The 22,018-nt window shown below is 44.1% G+C and overlaps 1 protein-coding gene across 1 annotated transcript; it reads right to left on the bottom strand.

Moving 5' to 3' along the window:
- Window positions 1-4,086: 4,086 nt before the first annotated feature.
- Window positions 4,087-14,823, bottom strand: LOC140205579 (polypeptide N-acetylgalactosaminyltransferase 18-like). The gene is made up of 3 exons (XM_072273214.1): window positions 14,704-14,823; window positions 10,851-11,015; window positions 4,087-5,769 (listed from the first exon to the last, which is right to left on the bottom strand). Exons 1-3 carry the CDS (start codon window positions 14,731-14,733, stop codon window positions 5,620-5,622), a joined length of 345 nt encoding a protein of 114 aa, XP_072129315.1. The 5' UTR covers window positions 14,734-14,823; the 3' UTR covers window positions 4,087-5,619.
- Between the last annotated feature and the right edge of the window lie 7,195 nt (window positions 14,824-22,018).

Genomic DNA, 22,018 nt, shown 5'->3' with positions numbered 1-22,018 from the left:
GTGGAGTGGTGTCGTAGCAACAACCTGGCACTCAACATCAGTAAGACGAAAGAGCTGAATGAGGACTTCAGGAAGGGTAAGACAAAGGAACACATACCAATCCTCATAGAGGGATCAGAAGTGAAGAGAGTGAGCAGCTTCAAGTTCCTGGGTGTCAAGATCTCTGAGGATCTAACCTGGTCCCAACATATCGATGCAGTTATAAAGGAGGCAAGATAGCCGCTATTCTTCATTAGGAGTTTGAAGAGATTCGGAATGTCAACAAATACACTCAAAAGCTTCTATAGTTGTCCCGTGCAGAGCATTCTGACAGGCTGCATCACTGTCTGGTATGGAGGGGCTACTGCACAGGACCGAAAGAAGCTGCAGAGGGTTGTAAATCTAGTCAGCTCCATCTTGGGTATTAGCTTACAAAGTACCCAGGATATCTTTAGGGAGCGGTGTCTCAGAAAGGCAGTGTATATTATTAAGGACCTCCAGCACCCAGGGCATGCCCTTTTCTCACTGTTACCATCAGGTAGGAGGTACAGGAGCCTGAAGACACACACTCAGCGATTCAGGAACAGCTTCTTCCCCTCTGCCATCCGATTCCTAAATGGACATTGAACCGTGAACACTGCCTGTTCTTGCACGATTTTTAATCTACTCAATATACGTATACTGTAATTGATTTACTTATGTATTATTTTTTGTGATGATAATCCTGATTGATTCTGAAGCTGATGGCATGAGCATCAATTTCTCAGTTCCAGTAATGCCACCCCCCCTCACCATTTCTCATCCCCTTGACCCTCTTGCATATTATCTCCTTGCCCGACCATCACCTCCCTCTGGTGCTCCTCCTCCCCCACCTTCTTTCTTCCATGGCCTTCTGTCTCATTCACCAATCAACGTCTTAGCCCTTTGCTTCATCCCTCCCCCTCCAAGTTTCACCTATCGCCCGGTGTCTCTTCTCGCTCCTCTCCCCTCCCCTCACCTTTCACATCTTCTCCTCAGCAGTTTTTCCTCCAGTCCTGCCAAAGGGTTTCAGCCCGAAATGTTAATTGTGCTTTTTTCCACAGATGCTGCCTGGCCTGCTGAGATCCTCCACCGTCTTGTGTGTGTTACTTGAAAGCGAGAGAGTTTTACAAACACAGCAAAGGCGTGAGCACAATGGTCTGCCTTTATTTTCACCGCCAGGTTTTGAATTGATTGAAATAGGAATAAAAATCATTTAAAAAATAGCAAGAAATTGATTGAGAGATTATTTATTTATTTGCTTTATTTACGGAGATACAGTGTGGAACAGGCCCTGGTGGCCCACTGAGCCACGCTGCTCAGCAAGACACCGATTTAACCCGAACCTCATCACGGGGCCATTTACAATCACCAATTAACCCACTAACTGGTACGTCTTTGGATTGTGGGAGGAAACCGGAGCACCTGGAGGAAACCCACACACACACGGGAAGAATGTGCAAACGTGCTTACAGAGGATGCCGTAATTGAACTCTGAACTCCGATGCCCCAAGCCGTAATTGTATCACACTAACCGCTATGCTACCATGGTGCCGATGGTCCGGCCTCCGCCCCCTCTCAGGAGCAGAGAATTCCACAGATTCACCTCCCTCCAAGACAAAAAACCTCAGTTTTAAACGCCCACCCCGTTATAACCATGACCACTTGTTTGTGACCCTCCCACTGGTGGAAATGTGAACCTTCAGAGTGGATTGAAACTTGTGCAAAATCTCTTTTCAAAAAGGCAATTCAAACCTGACCTCAGGCTGTATTACATGAAAATTAAATCATCTGTGGAATCTCTTGTAAGGATTATTTATTTATTCAGAGATACAGCAGGAACAGGCCTTTCCGGCCCAGTGAGTCACACAGACCAACAACCCACCGATTTAAATTGTCCTAATCACAAGACAACTTACAATGACAAATTAACCTACTAACTGGTACGTCTTTGGACTGTGGGAAGAAACTGGAGCACCCAGAGGAAACCCACACCATCATGGGAAGCAACACACACAAAATGCTGGAGGAACTCAGCAGGCCAGGCAGCATCTATGGAAAAGAGTACAGTTGATGTTTTGGGCTGAGCCCCTTTAAAGGTTTCAGCCACAACGTTGACTGTGCTTTTTCCCCATAGATACTGCCTGACCTGAGTTTTTCCAGCATTTTGTGTGTGTTGCTCGGATTTCCAGCGTCTGCAGATTTTCTCTTGTTTACGATCACGGGAAGGATGCTGAAGCTTTCTTACAGAGGATGCTGGAATTAAACTACAAACTTCGACGGCCCAGGTTGTAATGACATTGTGCTAACGGCTACACACCATGGCGCCCCAAGACTTGGATACTTTTCATCGTGGATTGGAATCAAATGTCAGACTCGTATCCCCAAAAACAGGCAGAAGGAATATAAGTAGAATGGATGAAACATGCAATGGATTTCCCAAAACACTGGCATAAATCCGAGAAAATCCTGAAAGCCAAAAATTCCCAACTCCCTGAGGCGCCAGAGGTTTGTGGACCTTATTTTTTAGGGTATTTGAGAGAGCAGGGGGCAGGGATGGGAAGGTTGTCCCAGACAGGGTTGCACCTGAGGTGGGGCACCATGTGGACTTTGTCCATCTGTAGAAGTGGTGTCTGTGGGTGATGGAACAGGCTGGGGGTTCATGTTCTGTCTCTGAGCTCACACTGAGGGACGGCAGGAGAGGGAGGCTTCATGCATTCCCATAGTTTCAAATTACTCCTTCACACTTTTGCAACCCCATCTTCTCCCCAAAACTGTAAGCCCCTCCAGCTCCCACATCCCTCCCATCTCTGTAACCTCCTATAGCCCTTAGAAACCTCCCTGTCTCTGTAACGCTCTCCAGCCCCTACACCCCTCTGTGTATCTGTAACCCTCTCCGGCCCCTACACCCCTCACTGTCTCTATAAACCCCTCCGATCCCTACACCCCTCCCTGTCTCTATAAACCCCTCCAATCCCTACACCCCTCCCTGTCTCTATAAAACCCTCCAGCTCATACACCCCTCCCTGTCCCTATAACCCCCTCCGGCCCCTACACCCCTCACTGTCTCTATAACCCCCTCCGGCCCCTACACCCCTCCCTGTCTCTATAACCCCCTCCGGCCCCTACACCCCTCCCTGTCTCTATAACCCCCTCCGGCCCCTACACCCCTCCCTGTCTCTGTAACCCCCTCCAGCCCCTACACCCCTCACTGTCTCTATAAACCCCTCCGGCCCCTACACCCCTCTATGTATCTGTAACCCTCTCCGGCCCCGACACCCCTCACTGTCTCTATAAACCTCTCCGGCCCCTACACCCCTCACTGTCTCTATAAACCTCTCCAGCCCATACACCCCTCTATGTATCTGTAACCCTCTCCGGCCCCGACACCCCTCCGTGTATCTATAGTCATAGTCATAATTTATTGATCCCGGGGGAAATTGGTTAAATTTGTAACCCTTAAATCTGTAACCCCCTCCGGCCCCTACACCCCTCCCTGTCTCTATAACCCCCTCCGGCCCCTACACCCCTCTGTGTATCTGTAACCCTCTCCGGCCCCGACACCCCTCACTGTCTCTATAAACCTCTCCGGCCCCTACACCCCTCACTGTCTCTATAACCCCCTCCGGCCCCTACACCCCTCCCTGTCTCTATAACCTCCTCCAGCCCCTACACCCCTCTGTGTATCTGTAACCTTCTCTGGCCCCTACACCCCTCACTGTCTCTATAAACCCCTCCGGCCCCTACACCCCTCCCTGTCTCTATAAACCTCTCCGGCCCCTACACCCCTCTATGTATCTGTAACCCTCTCCGGCCCCGACACCCCTCACTGTCTCTATAAACCTCTCCGGCCCCTACACCCCTCACTGTCTCTATAAACCCCTCAAGCCCCTACACCCCTCACTGTCTCTATAAACCTCTCCGGCCCCTACACCCCTCTATGTATCTGTAACCCTCTCCGGCCCCGACACCCCTCTATGTATCTGTAACCCTCTCCGGCCCCTACACCCCTCACTGTCTCTATAAACCCCTCCAGCCCCTATACCCCTCAATGTCTCTATAAACCCCTCCAGCCCCTACACCCCTCTATGTATCTGTAACCCTCTCCGGCCCCGACACCCCTCCGTGTATCTATAGTCATAGTCATAATTTATTGATCCCAGGGGAAATTGGTTAAATCTGTAACCCTCTCTGGCCCCGACACCCCTCTGTGTCTTGGCAATGTTCCCACTATCTGCTTTGGGTTTATCTGTGGTATGGACATGGAGTGGAGGAGGGATGAGGAGAGTGGAGAGGATGCTGATTGGGAGAGCTGTCTGGAGAGGGGAGGGGATGGTAGTGGAGATGGTGTGGGATGTGTTTGTATGTCGTGGGGGTGGGTGTTGAGGCCGGGGGTTAGGCGGGAATGGTCGGAGCAGCGGTGGGGGTGGGTGGTCTGGGAGGGGTGTGATCGAGACTGGGATTGGTTGCAGAGTCGCAAGTGTAGGGAAACAGAAAATACTGTGGACTGTCATCCGGGAGTCATAGAAGCTGGCTGTTTGTAGCACAATGGCTAGCCTAGCACTTCACAGCCGGGACAGAAGTGATATGGAGGCCTAGGGTCTGGTGCAGGTCGTTGGGAGTGGGCAGTTTAAATGGGTTTCAGCACAGACTAGAAGGGCTGAAGGGTCTGTTTCTGTGCTGTACTTCTGTATCGCCCCATGACCCTATTTACAGTGCCAGCGTTTGGGAGATCAGAATTCACTTCCCACCGCTGCCTGTAAGGAGTTCACATGTTTGCACCGTGACCATGTAGATTTCCTCCCGGTGCTGTGGTCTCCTCCCAGTCCAAAGACGTACGGATTAGGGTTAGTAGCTGTGGGCGTGCTATGTTAGCCACCAGAAACATGGCGACACTCACAGTCTATGGCCAGCACACCCTCGGACAGTGTTGGTTATTAACACGAATCACACATTTCACTGTGTGTTTCAATGTACACGTGACAAATAAAGCTGATCTTTATCTCTGAACTGGTCCAAATGCCCATCGTAGCTCCCCGCTAGGCCCATATCCTTCTAAACCTTTCCTCTCTGTGTAAATGTTGTTAATTTAAAAGACATTTGGACTTAATTTAACTTGCCTGCACCACTTCCTCTGGCAGCTTATTTCATTCACACTGTGTGGAAAAAGTTGCCCCTCAGTCCTCTTAAATCTTTCCCCTCTCACCTCTAGCCCCTCCCTCTAGGAAAAGGAAGTTTTCCAATCCACTATTAACAAACACTGCTTGGCTTTACAATGACCTTGATGTCAGTGACCTTCAAAATCAATGGAAAATGTCTACTTTTGGACAGACGGAATGAAGCCTCACAGAACTGCACGGAATGCAGCTGGTGCTAGGACACGCTCACGTCTCAAAGCAAGGGAATGTGTCACATTGCTCCATTCTGTTTCAACGATAACAAGCAGCGCCCACCACCTAGGTACCTATTTACACATGGAAAATATTTCACCCTTTTCATCTTAACGGCTGTCTACACACGTCACTTCAGCCATTGAAGAGACCTGGCCCATCTCCTGCAAACCCTACGACACAAAAAGAGTATGTGCTTGAGGAAGCTGCATCGAGGGGGTGTGGTCCTGTTTCACGACAGCTTTGTCTTCCTCAGGACGTTGGAGATCGTCCATCGCTGGCCCCTACACTCCTGAAGTAACAGCTGGTAGCCATAGACACCGTCACCGCTTTGCTGCATCTCCAAACATTTCTTTGACACTCTGTTCTGCACTGCACCTCCCTAAAGAGAGAAAGCAAACATCGCAACGTTATGGACAAAGATTTATCTTGAGATACAGTGTAGAACAGGCCCTTCTGGGTCTTCAAGCTGTACCACACAACCCACTGATTTATCCCTGGCCTAACCACGGGACAGTTTCCAATGAACTATTAACCTACTAACCACTACGTCCTTGGACTGTGGGAGGGAGAGAGGCAGAGCACCCGGGGGAAACTCATACATTCCAGGGGGAGAATGCATAAACTCCTTACAGGAGACTCCAGAATTGAACTCTGATGTAATACCATCATGTTAACAGCTTGCTACTGTGCTATCTCACATTCAGATCTGAGCAACTGGGACCTGTATGTTACCATAGCCACTAACAAACCGCTGGAGGACCTCAGCACGGTGAGCAGCATCTGTGGGGGGAGAGGGATTGTCGACCCTGTGTCAGGACCCCGGCTACAGCAGAGAGATGGATGTCAGTATGTGGCCAGAAATGACACAGAAAAAGAGGTCCGAAGGATCCAAGCCTGAGAGTCACAGGCCACTACAGCACAGAAACAGGCCCTTTGGCCCATCTAGTCCATGTTGAACTATTAATCTACCTAGTCCCATTGTCCTGCAGTCGGACCATAGCCCTCCCATCATGTACCGATCCAAGTCTCTTTAAACATTGAAATCGAGCCCATATCCCCCAATTGCATCTGTTCCTCGTTCCACATTCGCACCACCAGAGGGAAGAGGTTCCCCCTCTTGTTTGATTTTGAAGGCCAAGACACTAGTCAGGCCACACTTGGAGTATTGACAGCAGCTTTGGGCCCCATATCTCAGAACGGATGGGTTGTCATTGGAGAGAGTCCAGAGGAGGTTCACAAGGATGTTTCCGGGAATGAAGGGGTTAACATATGAGGAGTGTTCGGCAGCTTTGGGACTGTACTCACTGGAACGTAGAAGAATGCAGGAGGATCTCATTGAAACCTACTGAATATTGAAAGGACGAGATAGGGTCGATGTGGAGAGGATGTTTCCTATGGTGGGAGTATCCAGAACCAGAGGGCACAGTCTCAGAATTGAGGAGCAACCTTTTAGAACAGAGGTAAGGAGGAATTATTTTTAACCAGAGAGTAGTGAATCTGTGGAATGCTCTGCCACAGACTGCGGTGGAGGCCAAGTCCACGGGTATATTTAAGGTGGAAGTTGATCGTTTCCTGATTGGTCAAGGCATCAAAGGTTATGGGGAGAAGGCAAGAGAATGGGGTTGAGAGGGATAGTAAATCAGCCCTGACAGAATGGCAGAATGACTTGATGGGCTGAATGGTCTAATTCTGCTCCTGTGTCTTATGATCTTATGTTCCTATTAAACATTTCGCCTTTCACCCTTAACCCATGACCTCTAATTCTAATCTTACCCAAACTGAATGGAAAAAGACTGCTTGCATTTACCCTTTCTATACCCTTCATAACTTCGTATACCTCGATTAAATCTCCCCTCACCTTCTATGCTCTAAAGAATACAGTCCTAAATTATTCAATCTTTCCTGATAACACAGGTCCTTCAGACCTGACAACATCCTCGTGAATTTTCTCTGTACCCTTTCAACCTTGTTTATATCTTTCCTGTCAGAAGGTGACCAAAACTGCACACAATACACAAAATTAGGTCGAAGGGTCTGCTCCACATTTTCATCATGGCTGATCCAATTTCCCTCTCAGCCCCAATCTCCTGCCTTCTCCCCGTATCCCTTCATGCCCTGACCAATCAACCTCTGCCTTAAACAGACATGAAGACTTGGACTCCACAGCTGCCTGTGTGTGTGAATTCCACTGATTCAGCACTCTCTGGCTAGAGGAATTCTTGCTCACCTCCATTCTAAAAGGATGCCTCTCTATTCTGAGTCTGTGTCCTCTGGTCTTAGGCTCTCCCACCATAGGAAACATCCTCTCCACATCCACTATCAAGGCCTTTCACCATTCAATAGGCTTCAATGAAATCATACCTCTTTCTTCTGAATTCGAGTGAATGCCATCCAGAGCCATCAAATGCTCTTCATATGACAAGCCATTCAATCCTGGAATCATTTTCATGAACCTCCTTTGAACGCTCTCCAGTATCAGGCAAATCCTTTCTAAGCTAAGGGACCCAAACCTGCTCACAATACTCCAAGTGAGGCCTCACCAGAGCTTCATAAAATTTCAACATTACATCCTTGCTTTTGTATTCTAGTCCTCTTGAAATGAGTGCTGACATCAATTTTCTTTCCTCACCACTGACTCAACTTACAAATTAACCTTCAGAGAATCCTGCACAAGGACTCCCAAGTCCCTTTGCGTCTCAGATTTTTGTACCTCTCTCTATTTAGAAAATAGTCAACCCTTTCATTTCTTCTACCAAAGTGCATGACCACACACTTCCCGACACTGTATTCCATCTGCCATTTCTTTGCCCATTCTCCTAATCTGTCTAAGTCCTTCTGTAGCCTCTCTACTTCCTCAGAACTACCTGCCCCTCCACCGATCTTCATATCGTCTGCAAGCTTTGTAACAAAGCCATCAATTCATCCAAATCATTGACATATAACATAAAAAGAATCGGTTCCAACACAGACCCCTGTGGAACACCACTCGTCACCGGCAGCCAGACAGAAATGGCTCCCCTTATTTGCACTCTTTGCCTCCTGCCAATCAGCCACTGTTCTACCCACGCTAGAATCTTTCCTGTAACATCATGGGCTCGTAACTTGTTAAGCAGCCTCATATGTGGCATCTTGTCAAAGGCCTTCTGAAAATCCAAGTAGACATCATCAACCAATTCTCCTTTGTCTGTCCTACTTGTTATTTCTTCAAAGACTTCCAACAGCTATGTCAGACATAATTTTCCCCTGAGGAAGCCATGCTGACTACGGCCTATTTTATCATGTGACTCCAGATACCCTGAGACCTCATCCCACCTCCTGTACTCAGTACTTTTATTTATGAAGGCCAAAAGCTTTCTTTATGACCCCATTTCCCTGCGATGCCACTTTCTTTTTTTATTTTATTTTTATTTGGATAAGGTATTTGCAAGTAATTATACAAAGTTTTTTTTACATGTATAACCTTTTCCATTTTTTATATATGTATAAGCCTATAATTATTTATACATTCACAAGTACACATTGAGATCATATAAAAAGTAATTAGGCACTTAAGTAGATAATTATGTGCAGTTGTAATTCCATTTTATTAGACTAAGAAATGATAATGGTTGTTAAAAAATAGTAATAATAGTGGTTGAATAATAACCTCCATGTATCTCTCCTGGTCCATTTCTTTCTGGTCCAAAATACTGTATGCAGCCCTATGTAACTTCCATCGTAGGTGTTTATATCTTAACTCGTTCATGTTTGCTCCTACCCACAAACATACTTATCCAATCCCTATGGACTTATTTACTTCATTTTATCATATTTTTTTCCTTTCCCAAATCCTTTCCTTTACTTGTGTTAATTCCCTGTTGTGATGCTACTTTCAATGAATTATGGAGCTCATTCCCAGACCCCTTTGTTCCACCACACTGCTCAGCGCCCTACCGTTCACTGTGTAAGATCTACCCTGGTTGGTCCTTCCGAAGTGCAACACCTCACAGTTGTCTGCCATTTTTTAGCCCATTTTTCCAGCAGGTCAAGATCCCACCGCAAGCCACGATAGTCTTCCTCACTGTCCACTACACTCCTAATCTTGGTGTCATCCACAAATTTGCTGATCCAGTTAACCACATTATCATCCAGATCATTGATATAGATGGCAAACAACAATGGACCCAGCACTGATCCCTGTGGCACACCACTAGTCACAGGCCTGCAGTCGAAGGCAACCATCTGCTACCGCTCTCTGACTTCTCCCATGAATCCAATTTCTAATCCAATTTATTGTCTCATGCTGAACACCGAGTGACTGAAGCTTCTTGACCAACCTCCCATGTGGAACCCTGTCAAATGCCTTACTAAAGTCCATGTGGACAATATCCACTGCCTTGCCTTCATCCACTTTCCTGGTAACTTCCTCAAAAAACTCTTCAAGATTACTCATCACCGAGGATCTCACATATTCTATATGTGCCAGCTGTGTGGTGAAAAAAGCACAACGGTGATGTAAAGATTTTTACTCCTCATGTATATGAAGGATGTAACTAATAATGTCAATTCAATTCAATTAGACATGACCTACCATGCACAAAGCCATGCCGACTATCCTTAATCAGTCCCTGTCTATCCAAATAGTTAAGTATCCAGTCCCTTAGAATACCTTCCAATGACTTTCCCACAACTGATATCAGACTTACTGGCCTATAATTTCTTTGCTTATGTTTAGAGACTTTTTTAAACAGCGGAATATCATTGGCTGTCCTTCAAACCTCTCTGGTACCTCTCCTGTAACTAAGGATGTTTTAAGTACTGCTGCTAGGGTCCCTGCAATTTCTGCGCTTGCCTCCCACAGGGTCCGGGGAAACACCTTGTCAGGTCTTGGGGATTTATCAAACCTGATTTGCCTCAGGACAACAAACACCTCCTCCTCTGTAATCTGTATAGGGTCCATGAAGTTGATGCCACTTTGCCTCACTTTCTATAGACTCTGTGTCCATCTCCTGAGTAAATACAGATGCAAAGAATTCAATTACGATCTCACCCATCTGTCTTGTCCCCACACACAGATTACCATTCTGGTCCTCCAGAGGACCAATTTTGTCCCGTGCAATCCTTTTGCTCTTCACACCTAGAACAACTTCATGCCTTCTTTTCGTCCTCCTATTTCTTTCATAAGTGTTCTCTTGCAGTTCTTGTACTGCATAATCACCTACCAGTTAGCAGGTCATTGTAAATTGACCTAAAGTTGATGGGTTGCTGGGTGGTGCTTGGGCTGGAAGGGCCCATCCCGTGCTGTGGCTCTAAATAAAATAAAATAAATATATTGACAGGAGCGTGCAGAGGGATAGAGCTAATTAAATCTGTCAGAGAGCCAGTCCAGGCAAGAGGGGTGGAAAGGCCTCCTGGCTGAGAGGGCAGAAAATGGTAATGTGAGGGTCCATGGCTGTTTTCTGGAGCCTCAAAGCCACTCACCTGAGTGAAACTCCAGTGTGACCTCATCTGTTTGCTTTCGGCGTGACTGCACTCCATCAGCCTGGGCCTGCCATTCATCTCCACAAGGCACCGGTTGTCTGCAGCGTCGAGGGTGGGGCTCAGCACCCCCACCAGGATCTGCTGGTTGCTTCTGTAGTAAATGGCCTGTCAGAGGAAGGTGGGGTGGGTCAAAGTTTAAAGTACATGTACAGCGTGTCACCATGTTTGACCCTGAGATATAGTTTCTTGCGGGCGTTCGCTGTAGGACATTACAGCACAGTACAGGCTCTTTAGCCCACAATGGAAAGCTGACCCTCTAACCTACTCTAAAATCAATACAATCGAATAAATGAAACAGGCAAAGTCAGACAAACAATCAACGTGCAAGAGAAGACAAAATGAGTTGTAGAGTGAGTCCGTAGGTTGTGGAATCAGTTCAGTGTTGAGGTGAGTGAAGTTATCCACACTGGTTCAGGAGCCTGATGGTTGAGGGGTAATAACTGTTCCTGAACCTGGTGGTGTGGGACGTGATGGTTGAGGGGTAATAACTGTTCCTGAACCTGGTGGTGTGGGCCTGATGGTTGAGGGGTAATAACTGTTCCTGAACCTGGTGGTGTGGGACGTGATGGTTGAGGGGTAATAACTGTTCCTGAACCTGGTGGTGTAGGATGTGATGGTTGAGGGGTAATAACTGTTCCTGAACCTGGTGGTGTGGGACGTGATGGTTGAGGTGTAATAACTGTTCCTGAACCTGGTGGTATGGGACATGATGGTTGAGGGGTAATAACTGTTCTTGAGCCTGGTGGCGTGGGTCCTGATGGTTGAGGGGTGATAACTGTTCCTGAACCTGGTGGTGTGAGACCTGATGGTTGAGGGGTGATAACTGTTCCTGAACCTGGTGGTGTGGGTCCTGATGGTTGAGGGGTAATAACTGTTCCTGAGCCTGGTGGTGTGGGTCCTGAGGTTCTTGATAGCAGCAGCGAGAAGAGAGTGTGACCTGGATGGTGGGGACCATGATGATGGACGCTGTTCTCCCGTGACAGCGCTCTGTGTAAATGTGCTCAATGATGGGTTCGTTTCCACGCAGATGCCAATGCCCTGCTTTATAAGCACCGGCTAACAGGGTCCTGCACAACAACTCCAATCATCCCAGATTAAAGGAACCGACACACAGTTAAAACTGTTTATCCCCGCTTACCGCCGGTAGGTGGTAAGGATGGGCGCCCTCACTTGGCTCTTCTGACCCAAACACAGGAGCCCCCCCAGGGCTGTGTCCTGAGCCTTCTCTACTCCCTATACACCCACGACTGTGTTGCCACGCACAGCTCCGATCTGCTGATCAAATTTGCAGATAACATGACATTGATAGGCCTTATTTCCAATAACGATGAGACAGCCTACAGAGGAGTCATAGTCATACTTTATTGATCCCGGAGGAAATTGGTTAAGTCAACACTCTGACACAGTGGCGCCAAGAAAACAACCTACCCTCAATGTCAAAAACACGAAGCAGTTGATCATGGATTACAGGAGGAATGGAGACAGGCTCGCCCCTGTTGACATCAATAGGACTATAGCTGAGAGGGTGAGTAGTGTCAAGTTCCTCGGTATACACATCACCGAAGATCTCAGCTGGACTGTACATACCTCTTTCACCTCAGACAGCTGAATAAGTTCAGCATGAAGCCCCAAGTCCTCAGGACTTTCTACAGGGGCACGACTGGGAGCATCCTGACTGGCTGCATCACTGCCTGGTATGGGAACTATACTTCCCTCAATCGCAGGACTCTGCAGAGAGTGGTGTGGACAGCCCAGCGCATCTGTAGATGTGAACTTCCCACTCCTCAGGACACTTACAGCAGCAGGTGCATAAAAAGGGCCTGAAGGATCATCAGGGACTCCAGCCTCCCCAACCTCAAGCTGCTTCAGCTGCTTCCGTCTGGCAAACGGTCCGACAGCATTTAGGCCAAGACCTACGGGCTACAGGACGGCTTCCTTCCCAGGCCATCACATTGATCTGATTGACTATCTGACTGTACATTGAATATGACTGTACCATACATGTATACAAAACAATTATGTATACAACCTTAGTGTCTGGCAATATCCTCACACAATTCCCATCCTTATTGCTTGTACGTTGTGACAGAGACGCAATAGAAAGATTTTACTCCCTCATGTTGTGAGGTGGATGTAAGAAATAAAATTCTAGTTCTAGTTCTAATTCTCTCCTTTTAAACAACTGGAAAGGGTGTAGAGAAAATTGACAAGGATGTTGCCAGGACTTGAGGGCCTGAGTGACGGGGAAGGGCGAATAGGTTAGGACTTTATTTCCTAGAGCACAGGAAAATGAGGGGAGATTTGATAGAGGGATAAAAAATTAAGAGGGGTATAGAAAAGGTAAATGCAAACAGGCTTGTTCCACTGAGGTTAGGTGAGACTACAACTAGAGGTCCTGGGTTAAGTGAAAGGTAAAATGTTCAAGGGAAACATGAGGGGAAACTTTTTCACTGGCAGGATGATGAGAGTGTGGACGAGCCGCCAGCACGTGGTGAGTTGGGCTTGGTTGCAATGTTGAAGAGAAATTGGACAGGTACATGGATGGGAGAGGTATGGAGGGCTTTGGTCCAGATACAGGGCAATGGCAAAACCACAGCCTGGCATAGATGGGCCGAATGGCTTGTTTCTGTGCTGCAGTGCGGTATGACTCCACGTCTGTATTAAAATTAGCCTGCCTCTGCTCTGTGCTGCCTTCCGTCTCAGGATCAGAATCAGAGCCAGCTTTCATGTTGCCAGCACAGATCGTGAAATGTGTTGTTTGGCAGCAGTACTCTGCAATATATAGTAACAAAAACAATAAATTACAATAGATTTTATATATATATTGAATTAAATAAGTCGTACAAAGAGAGAGGGGAGAGATAGTGAGGTCATGTTCATGGGTTAAATCTGATGGCGGAGGGGAAGAAGCTATTTGTAAAATGTTGAGTGTGTGTCTTCAGGCTCCTGTACCTCCTCCCTGATGAGAAGAGGGCATGATTCAGGTTCCACTGTACCCTCACACAATGTTCTTCATCAATCAGTTCTGGTCGCCTCATTATAGGGAGGATTGTGCAAGCTTTAGAAAGGGTGCAGAGGAGATTTACCGGGATGCCAAAAGACCATAAGACACAGGAGCAGAATTCAGTCATTCAGCCCATCGAGTCTGCTCTGCCATTCCATCATGGCTGATTTACTAACCCTGTCAGCTCCCTTCTCCTGCCTTCTCTCTATAACCTTTGACACCCTGGCCCAATGAACAACCTATCAACCTCCGGGATGCTGCCTGCACTAGAGGGCATGTCTTATGAGGACAGGTTGAGTGAGTGAGGGCTTTTCACTTTGGAGTGAAGGAGGATGAGAGGTGACCTGATAGAGGTGTACGAGATGATAAGAGGCATAGGTCGAGTGACTTCTTTCACGGGGCAGAACCAGCTAATACAAGGGGGCATAATATGAAGACGATTGGAGGAAAGTATAGGGACGGGGTGTCAGAGGTAGCTATTTTGTGGGTGGGTGTGTGGAACATGCTGTATGGGGTGGTGGTACAGGCAGATGCATTAAGGATATCTAAGAAACTCTTGGATAGGCACATGAATGATAGAAAAAATGGAGGGATGTGTGGGAAGGAAGGGTTCAGTTGATATTGGAACAGCTTAAGAGATGGCACAACATTGTGGGCACTGTGGGCACAGCACTCTGCCGTAATGCTCAGTTCTATTTCCTATGCCCAGGAATGGTCACATCTATGAGGTCTCACTACAGTCAGAACACATCCCGAGACACCGATTGCCGCCCACCCCCCTCCATGTACCTGTGAAGACATTCCATGACAGCTGTACATGATAGGGATGTTGTCGGAGGCTGGCCCCTGATCCAGGCACAGGTCACTTTTCAGAGCATTTCTCAGCTGAAACACAGAGAAGACGTCCGTCAGGTGAATCAATCCTCACTGAAGTCCGACCGTCGCTGAACAATCCTCCCTGCTCTCCCCGAGGGAGTGATCCGTAACAGCAGATTCTGAACACAATTAATTCCCTGTTCTCCCTGAGGGGGAGATCCATAATACAAGACTGTGAACACAGTTCCCTGTTCCGCCCAGAGGGAGTGATCTGTAACAGTAGATTCTTTCTTTCTTTCTCTCTTTCTCAATATTTTTATTGATTTCTTACATAAAAGAATACAGAGTACAGTAGGATATATAATATATATCGATTACAATATATTGAAATCACAAATATAGTCTCAATACCCCATATCCATATTAATTAAATTTAAACATAATATTGAAAAGACATAATTTTAGAATACAAAAAAAATCTAAACCCACTACCAGAAAAAAAAACAGCTGTTTGGTTAAAAAAAAAAGAAAAGGAAAAAATCCTTATCATATGATAAAACATATTATTAGCCAACATCTATGCTTAATAGAAAATCAAAGATTTTGAAAATAATTCAAAAAAGGTCCCCACAATGTTAAAAAATCTTGTCTAGGTTCAGAAATTGAACAGTGAATCTTCTCTAAGTTTAAGCATGACATAACATCATGTAACCAATGAGTACGAGTAGGCGGAGTGACATCCTTCCACTTAAGCAACAATGCCCTCCTGACTATATGAGACATAAAGGCCAAAATATGCAGATCATGTGTCTCCAAAATAAAATCATTTCCTCCAACAATACCAAATAAGGCAGTCAAAGGATTAGGTTTAAAATTTACTTTAAAAAGCACCGAAAAAGTTTGGAATACTTCCTTCTAATATTTTTCGAGACTCGAACAAGTGCAAAACGTTTAACTAGTGAAGTTTCTCCATTGTAACATCTATCACAATAGGGAGATATATCCGAATAAAAACGAGACAGCTTATCTTTAGTCATATGGGCCCTATAAACCACTTTAAATTGTAGAAGGGAATGACGGGCACGTGATGATGAGGTGTTAACCAATTTAAAAATTTCATTCCAAGTGTCCTCAGAAATTGGAATCTGTAAATCTTGTTCCCAGAGATTTTTAATTCTAAAGGAATATTTCTCATTCCCAACATCATGCCATAAATATTAGATATAGATCCATTATGGAAGGGTTTCAAATTAAAAATTGTATCAAGTAAATTCTTATCTGGACTTCTAGGAAATGTATGTACTTGAGAACGCAAAAGTCTCCAATTTGTAAATATCGAAAAAAGTGAGTTTTGGGTAGGCTATACTTAGCAGGCAATTGTTCAAATGGAGAGAGACTATCTCCAACAAACAAATCCTGAAAACATTTAATACCCAATCTATTCCACTCTTTAAAAACTACATCAGTCATAGAAGGTTTAAAAAATAGTTACAAAAAATGGGACTTGAAAGTGAAAAAGCTCAATAAACCAAAATATTTTCTAAATTGTACTCAAATCCTCAAAGTGTGTTTAACTACAAAATTATCAGTTAAATTACTTAAAGATAAAGGAATTGAGGATCCAAGAAGAGAAATGATAGAAAATTTATTAACAGAATTAGTTTCTAAAGAAACCCAAACCAGACAGACCTCTCGATTAATATAACCAAAACCTAAGATTTCATATATTGACTGCCCAGTAATAAAACCTAAAACTGGGTAAGGCTAAACCTCCATTCTTTTTAGCTTTTTGAAGATGGACTTTATTCAATCGAGAAATTTTATTTTTCCATATACAAGAAGATATAATAGGATCCAGAAAATCAAAAAAGGATTTAGGAATAAAAACAGGTATGGCCTGAAATAAATATAAAAGTTTAGGCAAAATATTCATTTTAATAGAATTAATTCGGCCAATCAATGATAAAGAGAGGGGTGACCAATTTGATAGTGCCTTCTTAACATAATCCAGAAGTGTAGAAAAATTTTCTTTAAAAAGGAATTTGTAATTCCTAGTAATTATTATGCCCAAATAAGTAAATTGATTTCTTACAATTTTAAAAGGAAGGTTAGTATTAACTAATACTAAATTGTTCAAAGGAAAAAGTTCATTCTTATGAAAGTTGTTTATATGCTGAAAACTGACTAAAGCAGCAGAGTAAAGAAAGTACGGAAGGTAAGGAAGAGTCCACATTAGAAATGTAGAGCAAAAGGTCATCAGCATAAAGCGACGCTTTGTGAGTGATATCCCTCCTTAAAATACCAGTGATGTCATTAGATTCCCGGAAAGCAATGGCTAAAATAGTGGTCACCAACCTTTTTAAGCCCAAGATCCCCTACTTCGACATTAGTGAAAGGCAAGATCTACCTACTAAATCATTTAGAGAAAAAACAGCTCAGATTGTACTGCCAATTTGAGGCCTTTTATTTGGGCTAATTGTATTTGAATTACACAAAATACCTTTGTCAAACTTTCAAATTAATTCAAACAAGAAAACACTAACTAGCATATTTCTCTTTAAGAATATTACAATACTTCACACCTTTAATTCTAAGTTTCATTATTTAATTTTATTTCAACACGAAAAATAAATGAATAAAAATTGACTGTTGCACTCAATGTGATGACTGGGGCTGAATACTTTCTGCTAGTTCCCCGAAATTTGGCTCATAACTACAGACAGCTAGTCTGAGACAGTTCGTGAGGTGTCTGTCAGTAAGACAGCTCCTGTACTTAGATTTAATAATTTTCATCTGTGAAAATGCAATTTTACATAGATAAGTTGACCCGAAGTAGGCACTGACTTTTAGTGCTATAAAACCAACACGCACACTGCGCATTGCTGGGGCCCCATCAGTAGTAATTGTCACCAGTTTATGAATGGGATGTCATTTTCACGGACATATTTTTAAAACTCATTGTAAATATCCTCACCTCTCGTTCTCTCCTTTAATTGCAAAAGAGTGAGGAAGTCCTCCTTTGTTGTAAAATCCTGGAAAGCCATTCTGACAAATACAACAAGCTGAGCTGTTTGCATTACATCCAGGGATTCATCGAACTGTAGTGAAAAATATCCACGTCCTCTGACAGTGACTCTACCCTCCTTGTCACTGTTGCAGGGCCAAGCGGTATATTATGTATTGCAGTTGTGATGTTGTTTTTGTTTTTAAAGTCATTAAGAACAGTCTCTGCGGTAATGACCATTGCTTCCCTGAATAAATCGCCATCTGTAAAAGGCTTCTTGTGTTTAGCCAAAAGGTGACTTACACGAAATGATGCTTCAATAGCAGCCTTATTTTGAGCAGCATGTTTTGTGAAAAACGATTGCTGAGCCTTCAACCCTGATTTCAGCTCCTCAACTTTCCTGGCACGAATTGCACTCTTTGGGGGGGTAGGTGTCTTCAAATTTCTGGTGGTTGGTGTTGTGGTGCCTCTCCAGATTCCCTCTTTCAGTCAGTGCTTTTGTTTGGTGGCACAACATACATACACACTTGTCTTTCACCAAGGTAAACAGAAATTCCCCTTCCCATCCTGGATGGAATTTGTACGTTTTTGCCTTCTTTCGTGGAGCCTCCACCGTGCTATCAGGATACCACAAGCGAGTGCCGTATATTGATGTTTGCGACAGGCTGTACTCTTAGCCAGTGGTCCCCAACCTCCGGGTGGTGAAGAATGCAGCGGTACAGTGGTGGCCTTAATGCACCCAGCACATTTTAAAGAAGAAAAGCCGAAATAAACAGACGCAATCGGCAATCGCCTTTGATCTGGGTCGACATTTACATGCCGGGCGGCACCTAATTAATTAGCTTGTTTATTTCAGCTTTTTTCTTAAAGGTGTGCTGGGTGCGTTCTGGCCACTGCTGTACTGCTGCATTCTTCGCGGCAATGTATCGGTCCGCGGCCCAGTGGTTGGGACCACTGCGTATCTAATTTAATTGGTCACTCTGATGCAGCACAGGCTACGCTGAAAACGCAGTTCATGGTGGGGGTGCTACACACATGCGCTCTGGGCAGAAAGAACGGAACTAAAACCCTGCAACCCGGAAACAATCTCTCTTTACAAACAGCTTTCAGTAGCAAAAGTATTGCTATATTACCATTATCCTAATTAGTATTACTTATTTTTATAATGCTCACATTACAACAGTATTTGTGTATTTATTTTTGATTTTTTTCAGGATCTACTGGGAAAGTGTCAAAGATCGACCAGTTGATCGCGATCGACAGGTTTGCGACCCCTAAGCTAAAGGTTCCAAGACCAAATCAAAAAGCAAAGGACTCAAAGGACAACCTTTTCTGGTTCCACTTTGAAGTTTAAATGGTTTAGAATTCTGAGAGTTAGTAAGAACCTGAGCGGAGGGAGATAGATAAAGTAATTTAATCCATTGAATAAAATTGGGCCCAAAGTTAAAATTTTCTGAAGTTTTAAATAAATAATTCCATTTAACCCGATCAAAGGCTTTCTCAGCATCTAAGGATATCACACATTCCGATATCTCTTTCGAAGGAGCGTAAATAACATTCAATAAACGACGAATATTAAAGTGCGAGTATCGATCTTCGATAAATCCAGTCTGATCATCAGAAATAATAGATGGCAAAATATTTTTAATCCCATGAGCCAAAAGTTTAGATAAAATTTTAGTACCAACATTAAGTAAGGAAATTGGTCTATAAGAAGAACATTCAGTAGGATCCTTATTCTTTTTAAGAATAAGCGAAATAGAGGCTTCATAAAAAGATTGTGGCAACCTAATTAATTTAAAAGAGTCCAAAAGGACTGAATATAAGTTAGGTATAAGTAAAGAGGAAAAAGACTTATAAAACTCTCCAGAAAATCCATTAGGACCCGGAGCCTTCCCCGAGTGCAAAGAGTAAACAACCTTGGCAATTTCCTCATACGAAATAGGTTAATCCAACAATTTTCGAATATTATCAGAAAGTGTAGGAATGTTTTAATCGATCTAAGAAATTATTCATTACAATATTATCTTTAGGAGGATCAGAACTATACAGTTTAGAATAGAATTCTTTGGAAGTATCGTTTATTTCTAAATGATCAGATGTTTTATCACCATTAGCTTTACAAATTTCTTTAATTTGGCTTTTAACTATAAAGGTCTCTAATTGGTTAGCCAATAGTTTACCTGTTTTATCTCCATGAACATAAAACTGACTTTTGTAGGGATGTGCTACATACAGAGCTAGAAATAACGACACGCAGTCTGTAAGTTGCACTCGAGACTAGTTGATTCAAACTTCGCGGCACTGGCTTTTACGCAGTTCCGTTCCCGCCTCTCCGGGCGGAAATGACGTCAGAGGAACATTACAAAAGTCTCTTCCCATGCGCGGTCTTTCTCCCCTTGCTGGTGAAGAAGGCGGCCCAGCGCCATTTTGCGGCTGGTCTCTCTGCCGACACGTGCGCCATTTTGTGAGCCGGTTCGCCTGCGTAGAAAGTGGGTCGCCACATAACCCCCCCCCCCCCCCCAGAACTGGCGATACACCCCCCAATGTCCACAGTCTGGACCAGTCTCTGTTTGGGCGGTCTGCCTCTGCGCCGCGGTGCCTGAACCTCGACCGGCTGCGCCAGATCCACATGGGCCGGTTTGAGTCGGTCCACCGTGAAAACCTCATCTTTATTAAAAAAAAACACAGGAAAAAGTATAGTATAAAATATTAAAAAGAACTAAGAAAAATCAGAACATATTAATTTGGGAAGTATTAACTCAATGAAAACTTACTAATGTTAAGTCCTTAATTTTCTAAGCAAAGAAATAAATACAAAAAAAATTAGACACGAAAGTATACCAAAAGTTAAAAAAAATTATTCATAAAAGAAAGTAATGAACAGTTAGACTGCTGATTCTAAAAAAAGGATCCATCAGACAGACGCAACATAGATTTATAGAGGGTATTATTGAACAATTAAACTTCTGAAACTGATTTGGAAATTAAGAAATCCTGCACCTCTTGAGCCGAACGGAACCATTTCTGAGACCCATTTTTCAAAATGATTCTAAGCCGAGCTGGGTAACGAAGAGAGGGTTTAAAACCTTTATTATACAACTCCGACATCACTTTTTTAAACTTGAAATGTTCATTCAACACCTCGGGTGAAAAATCCTCCACAATTCTGATCTTCTGGCCTTCATAATCAATCACACCATTCCAACAAGATTCACAAATTAAAAGTTCCTTTGCTTGAAAGTGGTGAAGACAAATTTTCACTGAATGGGTCATTCTTCTTAAGGGGGTCTTGATACTGGCGATCTATGAGCTCAGTCTATTTTAAGTGGAGATTTTTAAATATTCTGAAATAAATTAGCCAAAAAGTTTGCAAAAAATTCCGAAGGCTGATTGGCTTCCATTAACTCTTTAGGACCCAGAATACGTATGTTATTTCTTCTGCTTCTATTTTCTAAGTCAATAATCTTCTATCTTAATGTTTCATTAACCTTTGACTGTTTATCACAGATCTTTTCCAGGTCAACAATCTTCGCATCCAAGATCGTCAAAGTGTCTTCATTCTCTTTCTCCCATTTATCGTGTTCACTTAAAGTTTTTTGAATAGAATCCAATTTTATATCCATTCATTTAAATTTAGCGCTGAGTTGCCGGAATTCCTGCTGGAACTCCTCCAAAAGTTCATTGTTATCCTTCCAAAGTGTCTCCAAAATAGATTCCAAAGTTACAGAAGGGTCCTCTTCTTTTTCAGTAGCTTTGGCACGACTCATCGTAAAACAACGTAAAACAATATTGCGTTTAAAAGTAAGTTTTCAAAACAAGTTGGAAACAGTAAATTAAGTAGAGTCGGAGCAATTATAAAAATGCTGCTCCTCCATCAACAGGTTCTCCTAGATTCTGAACACAGTTCCCTGTTCCCCCGAGGGAGTGATCTGTAACACTAGATTCTGAACACAGTTCCCTGCTCCCCCGAGGGAGTGATCTGTAACACTAGATTCTGAACACAGTTCCCTGTTCCCCCTAGGGAGTGATCTGTAACACTAGATTCTGAACACAGTTCCCTGTTACCCCCCGAGGGAGTGATCTGTAACACTTGATTCTGAACACAGTTCCCTGTTCCCCCGAGGGAGTGATCTGTAACACTAGATTCTGAACACAGTTCCCTGCTCCCCCGAGGGAGTGATCTGTAACACTAGATTCTGAACACAGTTCCCTGTTCCCCCGAGGGAGTGATCTGTAACACTAGATTCTGAACACAGTTCTCTGTTCCCCCGAGGGAGTGAT

The sequence above is a fragment of the Mobula birostris genome, chromosome 11 (assembly GCF_030028105.1).
Source record: "Mobula birostris isolate sMobBir1 chromosome 11, sMobBir1.hap1, whole genome shotgun sequence".
Classification (NCBI taxonomy): Eukaryota; Metazoa; Chordata; class Chondrichthyes; order Myliobatiformes; family Myliobatidae; genus Mobula; species Mobula birostris.
This window is presented reverse-complemented; position numbering and strand designations above follow the sequence as displayed.

Bases quoted from the DNA above. Each gene is read 5' to 3' on its own strand.
- LOC140205579 (XM_072273214.1), bottom strand. From the start codon at position 14,733: ATGTACAGCTGTCATGGAATGTCTTCACAG. The intron at 11,016-14,703 runs GTACATGGAGGG...TTCCTCTGACAG, and splicing joins GTCATGGAATGTCTTCACAG to GCCATTTACTACAGAAGCAA. The intron at 5,770-10,850 runs GTGAGTGGCTTT...TTCTCTCTTTAG, and splicing joins CACACTGGAGTTTCACTCAG to GGAGGTGCAGTGCAGAACAG.